Below are 17,537 nucleotides of genomic sequence, written 5' to 3' on the forward strand. Positions count from 1 at the left end.
TAAATTATAGAAATAGATGCTTTTATTTAGCAAGGATGCTTTAAATTGATCAAAAGTGATGATAAAGACATTTATAATGTTTCAAAAGATTTCTTTCTATTCATCAAAGAAACCGAAAAAAAATCTACTCAACTGGTTTCAACATATTAATAATAATAATAATAATAATAATAATAGTAAAAGTTTTTTGAGCAGCAAATCAGAATATTAAAATGCTTTCTGAAGGATTATGTGACTGGAGTAATGATGCTAAAAATATAAACTACAATAATAAACTACAACAGAATAAACTACATTTTAAAATATATTCAAATAAAAAACTTATTTTAAATAGTAAAAATTTTTCTATAATTTTACTGCTTTTGCTGCACTTCGGATCAAATAAATGCAGGCTTGGTGAGCAATACTGACTTCTACTGTTCAAAAACTGTTCAAAAACTTTTGACTGGTAGTGTATAATATTACAGTGAACCAAACAGCAAGTTTTAACATGACTTGTATTAATTGTAGTGGTTTTCTTTATTCTTAGGTCTGAAATGAAAAACATCACACGTCTATTTGGGGCGACCCGACCTCAATGGGTCTCCTGGCTGCGACTCACATTTTTGATGCTCTTTTGGACCTGTTTAAAAGCCCAGCAGTTAAAAAACACTAGATGGCCGATCTATTCTGGCAAGCCTTTGCTTTTGGCGTGGAACGCCCCTACAGAAGACTGTAGACCTCGACATGAAGTCACCTTCCAGCTGGATCAATTCCAAATAGTGGCGTCGCCAAACGAGGGCTTCACCAAGCAAAATCTCACCATCTTCTATCACGACCGTTTAGGTTTGTACCCTTATTTTGAGGCGGGTGGCACTCCAATCAACGGCGGCCTACCGCAGGTCGCCAGTCTCACGCAACACCTAGAACGGATGCCGGACGGGCTCAAGAAGTACATCAAGGACGTGACGGTGAAAGGACTCGCTGTGATCGACTGGGAAGAGTGGCGGCCCCTCTGGATACGTAACTGGGGCCCTAAAGACATTTACCGCGATCGTTCGCGACATTTAGTCACTCAGAAAAACCCATCTTGGCCTCAAGATCAAATAGCCAAAGTGGCCCAGCAAGAGTTTGAGCTTTCTGCGCGCAAGTTCATGCTGGAGACGCTCCGATTGGCCAAGAGCTTACGGCCCCAGCAGCTTTGGGGTTTCTACCTCTTTCCTGATTGTTACAATCACAATTACTTAAATAAGAACTACACGGGACACTGTCCGGACGTGGAGGTGAAAAGGAACAACGAACTGCAGTGGCTGTGGACAGAGAGCACAGCTTTGTATCCTTCTATATACATGGTAAAAGTGTTGAAGGACCAGCCGGCCGGACGGCAGTTCGTACGGAATCGGGTCAAGGAGGGCATGAGATTGGCGTCTGTTGGGAACGGGTCAGCCAGGCCTGTGTTTGTCTACACGCGGCCTACTTACCTAAATCTTCCGGTTTCTAACGGCAACCCTCCTGAACTCCTGCTGCTGACCGAGGTGAGATTTCCGTAAGGTGACGCTTATGTTGCTCTTGGTGTGGCAGTGTTTGATTTTCCTCAAAAAGAGTCTGGACTGGTGTGGACGCTTGTTTGTTGAAGTTGACCAGAACCATAACAACCATAAGAGTTTTTGTTTTTAATTTATCAGGTGATATTGGATATTTATATATATATATATATATATATATATATATATATATATATATATATATATATATATATATATATATAAATTTAAAGGATTAGTTCACTTCCAGAGTTAATTTTCTGTGTCATCCGAGATGTTCATGTCTTTCTTCGAAAAGAAATGGTTCTTGAGAAAAACATTCCAGGAATTTTCTCCATATAATGAACTTCAATGGGATCCATCGGGTTGAAGGTACAAATTGTAGTTTCAATGCAGCTTTAAAGGACTCTAAACGATTCCAGCTGAGGAATAGGGGTCTTACCTAGTGAAACGATTGGTCATTTTCTAAAAAAAAAAAAATTCTATGCTTTTTAACCACAAATGCACTATCTTGACTAAAGCTGAAGTTGGAAGAAAGAATGAGATCGCCCCACTCTACCTTTTTGTACTGAAGTACACAGACAAAGAACTAACCGCACATGACTTTTCCCATGTGGTTACATAATGTGTAATGTACCCGGCTGGAATCATGTAGAAGCTGTGTTGAAACTGCAATTTGGACCTTCAACCCATTGGCCACCACTGAAGTCCACTATATAGAGAAAAACTGGAAGTTCTTTTCGACTGAAGAAAAACAAAATGTGAACGTCTTGGATGACATGGGGGTAAGTAAATGATCAGGAAGTTTTTATTCTGGAAGCGAACTCATCTTTTAATAATGCTGGTGAATGTAATATTTAGCAGATCTCAAAATGAATATCAATTTTTATCCATTATACCGTATATTATAATTGTGAGGCCTAAACTTGTGGCAATTTTCAGTTCATGTATGTGACCCTGGGCCACAAAACCAGTCACAAAGGTAAATTTTTTTCAAATTGAGATTTATACATACTGAATAAAGGAGCTTTTTATTGATGTCTGGTTTGTTGGGATAGGACAATATTTGGCCAGAGATGCAACTATTTGAAAATGGAGTCTGAAGGTGCAAAAGAATCTAAATATTGAGAAAATCGCCTTTAAAGTTGTCCAAATGAAGTTCTTAGCCATGCATATTACTAATCAAAAATTAAGTTTTGATATATTTATGGTAGGAAATTAACAGAATATCTTAACGAAACATGATCTTTACGTAATATACTAATGATTTTAGGATCATTTTGACCCATGCAATGTATTTTTGCCTATTTTTACAAATATACCCATGCTACTTAACACTGGTTTTGTGGTCCAGGGTCACATATTTTATTTTAGATGAAACAGTTTGGAATTGTAGTTAATGGTTATTTACAGCGAATCACAACCGTGCCGATACACAGCCATATCTCAAGTCTGTGAGTGTGATATTGCTCATGTGTATATATATATGTGACCCTGGACCACAAAACCAGTCTTAAGTCGCTGGGGTATATTTGTAGCAATAGGCAAAAATACATAGTATGGGTCAAAATTATTGATTTTTCTTTTATGCCAAAAATCATTAGGAAATTAAGTAAAGATCATGTTCCATGAAGATTTTTTGTAAAATTCCTACTATAAATATATCAAAATGTAATTTGATTAGTAATATGCATTGTTAAGAACTTAATTTGGACAACTTTAAAGGTGATTTTCTCAATATTTTGAATTTTTTGCACCCTCAGATTCCAGATTTTCAAATAGATGTATCTCGACCAAATATTGTTCTATCCTAACAAACCATATATCAATAGAAAGCTTATTTATTGAGCTTTCAAATGATGTATATATCTCAGTTTTGTAAAATTTAACCTTATGACTGGTTTTGTGGTCCAGGGTCACATATATATATGTATGTACAACATATTAAATCTATTATCCATTTTTTCAAATGTTTTTTTTTTTATTTAGGATTAGCTGTATAGAAAAAAACATTTAAAAATAGTACCTTTTTTTAAGTATATTAGTAAATTATATTGTTAAACAGTGAGCATAAAACACAAAACTATTTAAATTCTGCAAGTAAATTTAACACAAAAAATGTAATATACATATAATATAAAATTACCAACTACCCTAACTAAGGCCCAGAAATGTAGTAGGGACATTGCTAAAATAGTCCATGTGACATCAGTGGTTCAACCTTAATGTTATGAAGCGATGAGAAAACTTTTTGAAAAACAAAAATAACGACTTTATTTAACAATTTTTTTTTTCTCCGTGTCAGTCATGCGTCGTGTTATGATCATAAACGTGCATTGAAGGGAAGGAATTGTTGAATAAAGTCATTATTTTTGTTTTCTTTGTGCACAAAAAGTATTCTCGTAGCTTCATAACATTACGCTTGAACCACTGATGTCACATGGACTATTTTAACAATGTCCTTACTACCTTTTTAGGCCTTAAATGTGTCAGTTGTGTTGCTGTCTATTCAGGATCAGAAAGCTCTTGGATTTCATTAAAAATCTCTTTATTTGTGTTCTGAAGATGAACAAAGGTTTTACATTTACATTTTTGGTCGGGCTATCCCCAATTTGTAATATTGGCCGATAACCAATATATTGTTCAGCCAGTAGTCGTTTTGCTGAGGTTTTAATCTAAAGTAGCACTTACTGTAGGTTCCTGAGGTAAGTAACCTGAGATTAGTTTTGCAGAATTCAAATGTACAACCTTTTGGACACCAGCCCAGATCTTTATCCGCCAAAAATGCGAGAGTTATGTTCTGCAGAGGCAAAACCCCAAACTTGAGCTACGTTTGTCCGGTCTTTGTGATGGTCTGTTGGCTTCTGTGACTGTTTGAAGAAACTTGTTCGTATTTCATGGGGTGCAGTGTCATGTTGTGTTTTCCTTGGCGTTGAATGATGTTCCCAACGGGATGTAGGTGTGGAGTATTTAACCGGGATGATATATGTCGTGGCTTGTCCTAAATATAGCAAGCGCACATGCAGAATCTTCTCAAGGATCTGGAGGTTCTGGAGACAAAGACTTATCTGTGATACTCAACAAGTCTCGTCAGCTCCGTAGAGTAAATACCACAATACCATCAGCAGCTGGGATGACATTTCAGGTCCTGAGGTTTGCCGGACAAGCGGCTGATGATGATGTTTACCAGCAAACATGCAAGACGAACCCAGTGGTTAATGAGCGGAGCAGTTAAAGCAGGTATTCAGGTCAACTCGGTGTCCTTACCTGAGACAACATCATTTGGAAAATATGATTATAATTTAATTAATATTTTCTTTAAAAATCAACCGAGAAATGGTTATAAAAAACAGCAATATAATGAATTAGAAAATATAATAATAATAATAAATATTATAATTGAGTGAAAAAAACTCTGTATAAGAAAGGTTTTACTGCAGCATTTTTTATAATTCGTGTTTTCTTTATAAATCAATTGAGAAAAAGTTATAAAAACAATAATATAATTAATTAGAACATTATAATAGTTTTTCCTCCTAATTGAGTGACAAAATACAGCCTTTTTTTTTTTTTTAATCTATCTGTCTGTTTGTTTGGTCCAAATTGGATTGAACTGAAAAAAAAAACACCTGTTTAATATGTTGTAGAGCATAAATATAAATAAATAATATAAATATAAAATAACATAAATCATTTTAATGTGTATAAAAGGGGTATAAACTCTATAAATATTACATTTAATATTAATATAAAGGTTTTTTATTTATTTATTTGTTACTTTTGCCCCCCCCCCCAAATACTACACACAAACACACAGTATTTGAAATATTTGTGATTTCTGTTTTCTCATATATATTTTATTTATTTAATATGAATGTAATATTAGTGTATATTAATATAGTAGTTGTATAAATTATATAAATAATAAAATAATGCATTTGCTTTTCTATATGTGTGTTGTATTTAAAATGTTTTATCTTAAAAAGCTTTATAGTTAGCATTTTTTAATAACAATAATAAAAAATAGTATTGAATATTAATAATATTAATATTTATAATTAAATAAAAATATTTGTTCATTCTCCATTATTAAAGATTATTATGATTAAATATTAATACATTCATATTATTATTATTGAATCTTAATACTAGTAATATTTATGAGTATGTATAATAAGTGTCTTATAATAATAATTCATATTACAGTTAGTATTAAATGAACACTTTCAATGTATTATTATTATTATTCTTATACATTAAAATATACATGAATATAATAATTCATAAAACATTCATAATTAGCATTTATTAGTGCTCATAAGTTGAATATCATTAAAGATTATTACATATTAATACATTATTATTATTAAATATTAATACTAGTAATAAGTATGCTTATGTATTAATATTTTTAGACTAAAGTGTCATTTATTATTGATAATTATATATATAAAACTGTGATTATAATTTATAATTGTTTAGTATTATTAATAATATACAATAAGTTGTACTATAAATAATATAATAATAATAATATAAATTAAAATATAAATCATAATTTTTTAATAATATTTCTAAATCAGTTACAGCAGTAAATTCCTGAAAAATAACAACAAAATAATAATAATCATTAAAAAATTTTTTGTAATAATGTGTCTTAGTGTGATTGTCCAATAAAATTCAATGAACTAATTCAGTGCTTGTGGATTTATCATAGCGTGCCTAATCAGAAGACATTAAGTATTCATACAGAAATCTCGTCAAGTCACATGACACATCTATGACTCCTTGAAGTCTGTGGAGTAGTCTGTGTGGAGGCTGAAATTGGCCTACTGGACGAATGCGTGTTTGAGTGTAGATGTTGATTATGTTTGTAGTCCAGATTGTCAGCATGTGTGACGTGTGTGAGGGAGTGTTTGCGATCGTAAGGGAATGACTGAGGTTTGGCATTTGGGGTTGGTCAGATGTGTGTGGAGAGTCTGAACGCTGCCAGGTATAAAAGTACAAGCCAAGCCGCTTTTCCAGCTCGTCTCTGAGAAAAACGCCACATTTGAGCTTTCACAAACTCCTTGTGGAAAACCTGTCTTGAGACTCGGGTCTGAATGAGTCACATGAACAGTCATCGTGTAAGCCAGTGCAGGAATTTCTCGTCTGGATAAACTCGGCTGTAAAAGCGTCACACTAAATGCACTTAATCCAAATGAAACTGAATATGGTTTACAATGATAGAAGTTCAACAAATCACCACAGCACTGGGATAGATTTGGTTTGATTGCATGAAGATGAAACATCTGCCAGTGGATTTGTAAACAGGAATCAGCAAACCAGAATCACTGAGAATGTTTATTATATACTGTACACTTTATTTGTAGAATAAGACTAATCTTTTATTTATTTATTTTCTTTCAGTTGATATTTTTTGTATAATATTATGATTATTTCATACTGGTTTTATTTTATAATCCATAATTGTTAGCATTTTATGATAATAAATATTGTTGTGGTTGAGTATTAATAGTATTAAAATTTATGACTGTTAATAATTACATTTAATCATAATAATAAGTGTAATTTAATAGTTATATTAATAATTACCACGTTATGAAATATTACTTTTAATTTATTATTAGTGTTTATTATACTTTTATTATAATAATTAGCATTTTAATTATTAAACTAATATTATTTAATATGAATGTTAAATGTTATTGTATATTTGATCATAAATTCATAATTCATATACCTTTTAATTCTCATTAATTCACCATAATTAAAGTTTGATTATTTAATAAATATTAATACTATTCATATTTTTGCTATTATTTAATATTATTATTTATATTATCGTTCATATGCTATTAATATTTATGATTATGTATAATTAATACTTTTCCTATAATAAAGGTTATATAATATGTTATATAAAGTTATATATATATACAATTTATTGTTATTGTTGAATATTAATACTATTAGTATTTATTTATAAATAATAATATTCCTATAGTTAATAATTGTAATATTATTATTATTATTATTATTATTATTATCATTATTATTATTAATATTATTGTTGTTAACATTAGTAGTATTTGTAATTAGCAATAGTGGTTATTAAATATTAAATATGGTTATTAAATATATATATATAAAATATTGCTGTTATATTTTTCAGAATAAATGCATAATTCATAATTAGCATTTATTTATTATTTAATCCTACTTTTTATAATAATCATATAATTATAATAATCAATCATAATAATAATTTTATTATTATTGTTGTGGTTATTAACTATTAATATTTATGTGTTGTTATTATACTGTAGTAGTAGTAATAATAATAATAATTTTAAAAGCATTTTAATAGTGTTAGATTATATGAATACTAATAGTTATTGTATTATATATGAATACAAATATATTGCTGTTTTGTTTTTTCATAACAAATGCATAATTCATAATTAGCATTTTTTCATGCTTATTAATTCACCATCATTAATTAAAGATTATTATTATCAAATATTATCAAATATTACAAATATTATTAATTATAAAATCAGATTTTTATTATTTAATCCTACTTTTATTATAATTCTATAATTAACCATAATAATAACAATTGTATTATTATTATTGTGGTTATTAAATATTAATACTTATATGTAATGTTGTTGTTATTATTATTATACTGTTATTATAATAGGCATTTTAATTTGTGTTATTATATTATATGAATACTAATAATTATTGCTGATATATTTAATTTTTGTTTTATTTTATATTTCATAATTCATAACTAGCATTTATTAATGCAAATTAATTTACCATTAATGATAAATTATTTAAAGATTATGATTATTATGAAATATTACTACCATTAATGTACCATTATTATTATGATATCTAATTATTTGACGCTACTTCTATAATAATACCATTATTATTATTATTATAAAATCAGATTAAGTATTTGATACTATTTTTATGATAACGACCAATTAGCATTTAATTAATAATAATAATAATAAATATTGATAGTGTTAATATAATTGTCATTTTCATAATAGATATTTTATTAATATTAATAATCATTTTATTGTTGTTGGTACTACTACTACTATCATTAATACTGACATTGTATACATTTAAGATTGTGAAACCTTGCCCCAGTAAAATAAAACTACTTTTTGTGATTTGATACACATTATGTCTTTCATAGAGAAATACGGCATTCATTTATCAAGCAGAAACGTTTGTATTGGCACAGGAGTGGACGTCAGTTTCTGTGGAGCGAGAGGTAAATCAGTTCAACAAAAGCCAAAGAGTGAAAGAGGGATTGTCACTAATGTAACGAAAAGCCTGAAGACGAAGTGTGTGGTCAAGAAACAGAAGAATAAAGTCTTTGTCGTTCATCACCGATGACACTTGTCACAAATATACAAACGGGAGAAGCATTAACAAATGCGCACACAGACAAACTATTCACAGACACTCACAAGAAGCTCAGTGTTTGCTAATGCCATTCTTTGGAAGGCTTTTTCCATTTTTGTGTTCAATGACGCATGAAGTGTTATCTAAAACACCTGTTGTGCTTCCTAATCAGATCCTAACATTTGTGTTCATATGAACCGATGATATTTTCTGTCTGTGTCCAGATGGATCTGGTGTCGACCATCGGGGAGAGCGTGGCGTTGGGTGTAGCGGGCGTCATCCTCTGGGGCGACTCCAACTACGCTAGCAGTCATGTAAGTCTGTGCCCTAATCAGGGCGTCTTCACATTAATTGACGTAAGCAGTTGAGTGATGTTGGTATTTTAAATGGCAGATGTAAAATGCTATGTAATCCCTGAACCGCAAAAAAATTTGAAGAGAAAAAGATCAGTCATTGGACTTAGGAAGAAACTAATACACTATTTATTTATTTTTTCCCTTGCATTGATTTTTTTCCCCCACATTGCAGTTCTGGGCTTCTGAATGCAGAGTGATAAACCTATTAGTAAGGGTTCATGTACAATGAGTCTGTTATGGGCCATTCTACAGAATTGGTTTTATATATATATATACACACACATACACATACAGTTAAGCCCGAAATCATTCATACCCCTGGCAAATTCTGACTTAAAGTTACTTTTATTTAACCAGCAAGGTTTTTTTTTTTTGACTGGTAATGACACAGGAGGCATCATTTTGGAAAAAAATATTTCTCATCTTTTATTTAAATTTGAACAAAAAGTGGCATGTCCAAAATTATTCATACCCTTTGCAAACTGTCACAGTCTGTGGGAAAATCCAAAGTTCTATACCATTCCAAATAGTCCAAGCTGTTCTAAAGCATCCTAATTACCCTGATTCATTGGGAACAGCTGTTTTAATCAACTCAACAGGTGAAAAACAGAAGCTCTCTGCTGTTGGTTTGTGGACAGTCATGGCTAAGACAAAGGAGCTCACTGAGGACCTGCGGCTGCGCATTGTGGCTGCTCACAAGGAAAGGAAAGGGCTATAAGACCATATCTAAATGTTTTGAAGTTCCAGTGGCTACAGTGCAAAGTATTACTAAAAAATACAAGACGTTCCGCACTGTAGAAAATCTCAGAGGACGTGGTCAGAAGCCGAAAGTGACACCTGTGCTGGCCAGGAGGATAGTGAGAGAGGTAAAAAAAAGAATCCAAGGATTACCACCAAGGCCATCCTGATGAATCTGGGCTCTGCTGGTGGCAACATCTCAAGGCAGACAGTCCACAGACACTGCACACCGCTAGGTTCCACGGAAGCAGACCAAGGAGGACACCACTTCTCCAGATAAGGCACACAAAAGCCCACTTGGCCTTTGCAAATGCTCATCTGGACAAAGAAGAAGACTTCTGGTCTTCTGTTTTATGGTCAGAAGAAACAAAAATTGAATTGTTTGGCCACAATGATGTAGCCTTCATTTAGCGTAAAAAAGGAGAAGCCTTCAACCCTAAGAACACCATCCCCACTGTCAAACATGGTGGTGGGAACCTAATGTTTTGGGGGTGTTTTTCATCCGGTGGACCAGGAAACCTAATCACAGTAAACAGCAACATGAAAAAGGAGCAATACATCAAAATTCTCAACAACAACATCAGGCAGTCTGCAGAGAAACTTGGCCTTGGGAGGGAGCTAAAGATCAGGGTAATGGCAAGGAGACCCTCCAACCTGAAAGAGTTGGAGCTCATCGCTAAAGATGAATGGGCAAAAATACCAGTGGAGACATGCAAAAAGCTGGTCAGCAATTATAGGAAGCGTTTGATTGCTGTAATAGCCAATAAAGGCTTTTCTATTGATTATTGAGAAGGGTGTGAATAATTTTGGACATGCCACTTTTTTGTTCAAATGTAAATAAAAGATGAGTAATATTTCTTTCCACAATGATGCCTTTTGTACATACAAAACTTGCAGTCGTAATTGATTCATTCTTCTTCATATCTTACAGGCGGCTTGTTCCAGTCTTAATGAATATCTGCGCGGGCCGCTGGGTCGCTACCTGCTCAACGTGACGACGGCCGCCGAGCAGTGCAGCCGAAACCTGTGCGGATTCCGTGGCCGCTGTCTCCGCAAACGTCCTGACACGGACACGTACCTGCACCTCAGCCCGAGCACCCACAGCTTTGAGCGGCAGGGAAACGTGCTGAAGGTCTTGGGCCAGATGGGCGAAGAAGAGCTGAGGCGCTTACGGGACGAGTTCCAGTGTCAGTGCTATAACGGCTACGTCGGCGACGACTGCAGCCAGAAGGATGCCGGGAATCGAGCGGCGCTCGCCTGGACCACGTTGTTGCAGGTTCTGCTGTTACCAGTGCTCTTGATGGGATTCCTGCACTGAGGAGTTCAGTGTAAACGATTTCAGCACAGTACGCCGGACCTTTCTTGTCAAGAGATGCGTGACGCCAACGACAGGAAGGCCTTTCGTTCGGTAGAATACGAACACGAATGGAGGATTTGAAAACATGAGTGCTCACTCTGTGGATAAAATGTGCAGCACAGTGGAGGATCGGTGTTCTGTTCGAGTGCATCGCCCCCTGCTGCATGGGAGGATGAACTGCGACAGGCGGAATTGCGATTTTTGGCTAGGTTTGGTGTTTGTGTATGTGTGGTTGAAATTGTATCTTGTCTGTGTGCGTTTTTTATGATAAATAATTGTTCTGGTGGTTTCCGCTGTCACCCGAGGCCTTTTTTTTTTATTTTATTTCTTTGCTGCCTTTATATCTGCGTTAAAACCATTTGTGACCTTATTTCTGCTGTGTGTCACATGAGCAGCTCTTTAAAAGGGACACATTTTGTTACTTGCAACGCTGCTGCCTCATTAAAACCTCACTTAGATTGAAACCTGTCTTCTACATCACATTTCACTCCAAAATTAAAAGGAATTAGAGAAGTTACATTTTGCATGAGGAAAATGGAGGCTGTTTTAGGATCATTTAGATTTTTTTTAGCATGGTTTTTGATTTATTTTCATGACTTTTCTGCTTTTTCCTCCCAGAAATTCTCATAATACCTTTTTTAAATTATTATTTCCAGAATAATGCATTTTGTTTTCTTTCAGTAAAAAAAAAAAAAATATATATATATATATAAATAAAATCATAGTAAAGTCAATACAACAAATACTACAGCGATGTACAACATTTAAATTATTATATTATAAATTAATATTTTTGAATTTTTAATCGATTAATCATGACTAATCATTTTGCAGCTCTAATTAAATTACCAATATTAAAATAAATACAAATGTATAACTTCAAGATTAAAAGAAGTGAGAGAGCTTGTTTTAGGATCATTTTTAATTTTTTAGCATCATTTTTTTTTTCTTTTCATGACAGTTGTGCATTTTCCTTCCAGAAATTCTCATAATTTTTAAAAAATATTATTCTTATAGCAATGCATTTGTTTTCTTACAGTAAAAAGAAAATTCTGATTGAAAGTTAAACCATATTAAAGGCAATACAATAATTACTACAACATTATAACAATTACAAATTATTATACCAAAAAAAGTCATATCAAATCTGTAATCATGTGAAAATATGAATTACATTTTTCATTTAAGTTTTCCATGTCACATGTTACTTCAAAATTAAGAGAACTGAAAATGTATTGACATTTTGCTTAAAGAAAATGAAGCCTTTTTTTTTTTTTAGTTATTTTTATAAATTATGTTCCTAGAAATTATCATTATGCATTCAGATTTTTTAAATTCTAATTTTTCATCAATGTGATTCTCAGTATAATATTCCATTCATTTTATTACAGTGAAAAAACCCGTAATGATTTAAATTAAAATCAAAATAAATTCTCCAGTATAACAAACACTACTATGATGTATAAAAATACTATTTAAATTGTCATTTTTTATTATACTATAACACTATACTTAACATTTAAGGTCCTTACACACTTTTTCGTATGCGAAAACCCCAAAAATTAAACCCGATCTGATTTTTTCGGATGCAGTGTGTAAACATGATTAACACAATGTATGGCTGCGAAAATTTTAAACAAGAATTTTAGACTCAATAGCAATATAATTTTTTAATTCACTTACACAAAGGGTCCCATAATTAGGTTTTCTTAAATAAAAATCTATGTCCTTTAGATTTTGCAGTGAAATATTATTTCAGACATGTTCTTGACAGGTTTTCTAAGACCACTGCTGGATAGTGAGGACTTCTTCTGCCAAAAAAATGAATGTAAACGTCAAATCGGCGCACTGCGGTTCACACAAGCAAAAATGCCTTTTCTGATTTTTCTGCCTGGGTTGCACAAATCTATTTTGAGGCAGAATTTCCCCCTTTAATTGCTGAACCTTGCATTTCTGCTCTTTATTTGTGTGGGATAAACTGGAAAGGCTTTATTTGTGTATTTCCGTCACAAGTTTGCGTAATCCCAGCAAAACAACCGCACCGTCATAGATCTGCGTTTAGCGTTTTGTTTTTCCTGTAGTCATCGTAGTGCCTTTAAAAGCATAGTTCATTTCCAAAATATTTCCAAACTAACAAATTGCATATTTGGGTGAACGATCTCTTGAATTGATTTTGTGTTAAATGCCTCATTCAAACTGTCAGCCCAAAACCGGTTTTGTCCATATCCGAATAGAATCTGATTTGAATAACCGACTGTCCACAATGCCGTTGCGTTGTTATGCCAACGCTAAAAACAACAATAACAACGATACAGTTTGAAATATAGATGCTGTCTTGCGATATGACAACGTTGCCGTCGCACCGGATTATATGTCATCTTCTAAAACTGCGTCAGAAACGCGGGAAACTGGAATGTGCCACTTTATTCTGTGCTGCGTCTCCGCTGGTTTCAAAACTCAAAGAGGTGCGTATACTAGCCGTATATTGTCTTTTCCCGCTTGATTTGCAGTTCGCCACAACATAAGCTTGTTTCCGCAAAGACATTTGTTATGTTTTCCACAAAAACGTCTGATGTGTTAACGTTTTATGTGGCATGAAAACGTGAAAAAGCTTCAACGAATCCAATCTGACCGGTCAGACTGAAACGGATTTCTAGGAATCCGAATTGAATAGGATTCCAAACCACATATGAATGTAGCTTAAAACAAACGGATTTCATGTAGTTCTCCAACTACCTAAATATGATTTGGAGTGACAGTCTGAACTAAGCTAAAAATGCTTCATTCAGACTGTCAGCCCAAATCCGATTTTGTGCATATCCGGATAGAATCTGATTTGAATAACTGACTGTCCACACAGTCCTATCACAACTGTTCATATCTGATTTGTGTCCATAAGCGCTCTTTTGTTTTATGAAATGTGCGTTGGTTTCTATGCCAATGCTGTTGAGTTGTTATGCCAACGCTAAAAACTACAATAACAGCGATACAGTTAGCAATATAGATGCCGTCGCACCGGATTGTATTTCATCTTTTAAACTTGCGGCAGAAATGCAGGAAGATGGAATGTGCGTCTTTATTCTGTGCTGCGTCTCCGCTGGTTTCAAAACTCAAAGAGGTGCGTATACTAGCCGTATATTGTCTTTTCCTGCTTGATTTGCAGTTCACCATAACACAAGCTTGTTTCAGCAAAGACGTTTATGTTTTCCACAAAAACGTCTGATGTGTTTACGTTTTATGTGGCATGAAAACGTGAAAAAGCTTCGGCGAATCCGATCTGCTGACCGGTCAGACTGAAACGGATTTCCAGGAATCCGATTTGAATAGGATTCCAAAGCACATATGAATTTATCTTGAAACGGATTTGCACAAATCTGATTTCATGTAGTTCGTTGTTGTTCAAACTACCTAAATATGATCGAATTTGCATAAAAATCGGATTTGACAGTCTGAACTAGGCTAAAAATGCTTCATTCAGACTGTCAGCCCAAATCCGATTTTGTGCATATCCGGATAGAATCTGATTTGAATAACTGACTGTCCACACAGTCCTATCACAACTGTTCATATCCGATTTGTGTCCATAAGCGCTCTTTTGTTTTATGAAATGTGCGTTGGTTTCTATGCCAATGCTGTTGAGTTGTTATGCCAACGCTAAAAACTACAATAACAGCGATACAGTTAGCAATATAGATGCCGTCGCACCGGATTGTATTTCATCTTTTAAACTTGCGGCAGAAATGCAGGAAGATGGAATGTGCGTCTTTATTCTGTGCTGCGTCTCCGCTGGTTTCAAAACTCAAAGAGGTGCGTATACTAGCCGTATATTGTCTTTTCCTGCTTGATTTGCAGTTCACCATAACACAAGCTTGTTTCAGCAAAGACGTTTATGTTTTCCACAAAAACGTCTGATGTGTTTACGTTTTATGTGGCATGAAAACGTGAAAAAGCTTCGGCGAATCCGATCTGCTGACCGGTCAGACTGAAACGGATTTCCAGGAATCCGATTTGAATAGGATTCCAAACCACATATGAATTTATCTTGAAACGGATTTGCACAAATCTGATTTCATGTAGTTCGTTGTTGTTCAAACTACCTAAATATGATCGAATTTGCATAAAAATCGGATTTGACAGTCTGAACTAGGCTAAAAATGCTTCATTCAGACTGTCAGCCCAAATCCGATTTTGTGCATATCCGGATAGAATCTGATTTGAATAACTGACTGTCCACACGGTCCTGTCGCAACTGTTCATATCCGATTTGTGTCCATAAGCGCTCTTTTGTTTTATGAAATGTGCGTTGGTTTCTATGCCAATGCTGTTGAGTTGTTATGCCAACGCTAAAAACAACAATAACAGCGATACATGATACTATATGACAACGTTGCCGTCGCACTGGATTATATTTCGTCTTCTAAAACAGCGGCAGAAACGCAGGAAGCTGGAATATGCGTCTTTATTCTGTGCTGCGTCTCCGCTGGTTTCAAAACTCTAGCCATATATTGTCTTTTCCTACTTGATTTGCAGTCCGCAACAACACAAGCTTGTTTCTGCAAAGACGTTTAAGTTTTCCACAAAAACTTCTGACACGTTTACGTTTTACGTGGCTTGAAAACGTGAAAAAGATTTGCCAAATCCGATCTGACCGGTCAGACTGAAACGGATTTCCAGGAATCCGATTTGAATAGGGTTCCAAACCACATACGAATGTAGCTTGAAACGGGTTTGCACAAATCTGATTTCATGTAGTTTGTTGCGGTTCAGACTACCTAAATATGATCGGAGTTCAATCGGATTTGGGCTGACAGTCTGAAGGAGGCTTTAAATTTAAAGAACCTCACAAGTGCGAAAATGAACCTAAGCTTTTTAGGAGTCTTTATACCAAATTCTGCTTGTTCAGTTCAGATCAACTCGTATTAGGTGGATTATACTAGAATTTTTTTCAGGTGTTTGGTGATTCTGTCAAGTGAATTGTTCAAAAAGTGTTCGTTTTATATTTTTACAATAAATCTCATATTTAAAAGCAATGTCTTGCTTGTAGTTCTTGCAGTGTTGAAATCTTTTTTTGTTTAGGAATGTCTTTCTGAGCGTCATTTCCCCCCCTCATCCTCACTAACTAGTTCACTTTTCCTCTAGTTTTTTCCAGCCCTTGCTTTCGTGTTTTCTAGGTCCTGCTCCACTTCTGAGGGGGTAGTTGACGGTGCCAAAGCGAACATTACGGGCTGGCAGCACAGAGAACGCCTTGTGTTATAACTCAAACCAGACATCCAGTCTCCTTCTATTCTCTCCCCCTCTTCTCGGACCCCCAGTGGGGCCTTTGCTCTGGGATCTTCCGTGTGTTCGCTGCTATTTGTGAATAATACTGGAATCTGTGGCTCAGACTGTTGGGAATCACACTGCAATATGGAATCCACATGTCTAAGCCAATACGTCATTCGGACGATATTACACGCAGCTCTGCTGAACAATGGCACATATTTTTCTCTTTATTTGACAAATTAATACTATGCTATTGCTTCGTTTTTTTACTGTAATACATTTACTGTCCTACTGGATGTTTACGTTTTACCATAGTACAGTAATAATATGAGATGGTAAAACTCTAATCATTTAGTATTAAATGTATTAGATAGATAGATAGATTGGTGGAAAAAATTATATTTAAGCAAAATTATTGTTCAGAACTTTTACAATATTTTTGCAAAATATTGCATTTCCCTAAGAAAATTTGCAAAAGCTTGCAGAACTTTTTCTCCTGTGAAAAATTGCGCAGAAGTTTTGCATTTGCTCACAAAATATTGTTCTCCTCAGACACTTTATTCGCCAACAGAACATTTGTATTTTTGTGCAAAATATTGACATTCACTTGCAGAACTTTTGACATTTTCCTGTGAAAAATTGACAAACTTTTGATTTGCTTACAGGACGTTGTATTCGTCCGCAGAACTTTTGATGTTCTCCTAGAATTGCATTTTTGTGCAAAATATTGAGTTCCCCAAGAAAATTAGCATTTGCATGCATAACTTTTGATGTTTTCCTGTGAAAAAAATGCATTCCCCCACACTGTGAAAAGTTTTTACTAAATTCAACTTAAAAACCTAAGTTCAGCAGCTGCCTTAAAATGTT

At 34.0% G+C, this 17,537-nt stretch overlaps 1 protein-coding gene across 1 annotated transcript in view; it reads left to right on the forward strand.

Moving 5' to 3' along the window:
• The window catches only part of hyal2b (hyaluronidase 2b), a 15,375-nt gene extending 1,227 nt beyond the window's left edge, over nucleotides 1-14,148 (forward strand). The window contains exons 2-4 of the mRNA XM_073844228.1: nucleotides 530-1,514; nucleotides 9,182-9,271; nucleotides 10,983-14,148. Of these exons, the coding sequence (XP_073700329.1) occupies nucleotides 537-1,514; nucleotides 9,182-9,271; nucleotides 10,983-11,369 (1,455 nt within the window). The 5' untranslated portion in view covers nucleotides 530-536 and the 3' untranslated portion in view covers nucleotides 11,370-14,148. The remainder of the gene's footprint in view (nucleotides 1-529; nucleotides 1,515-9,181; nucleotides 9,272-10,982) is intronic.
• Nucleotides 14,149-17,537: the final 3,389 nt, after the last annotated feature.

The sequence above is a fragment of the Garra rufa genome, chromosome 7 (genome assembly GCF_049309525.1).
Source record: "Garra rufa chromosome 7, GarRuf1.0, whole genome shotgun sequence".
Classification (NCBI taxonomy): Eukaryota; Metazoa; Chordata; class Actinopteri; order Cypriniformes; family Cyprinidae; genus Garra; species Garra rufa.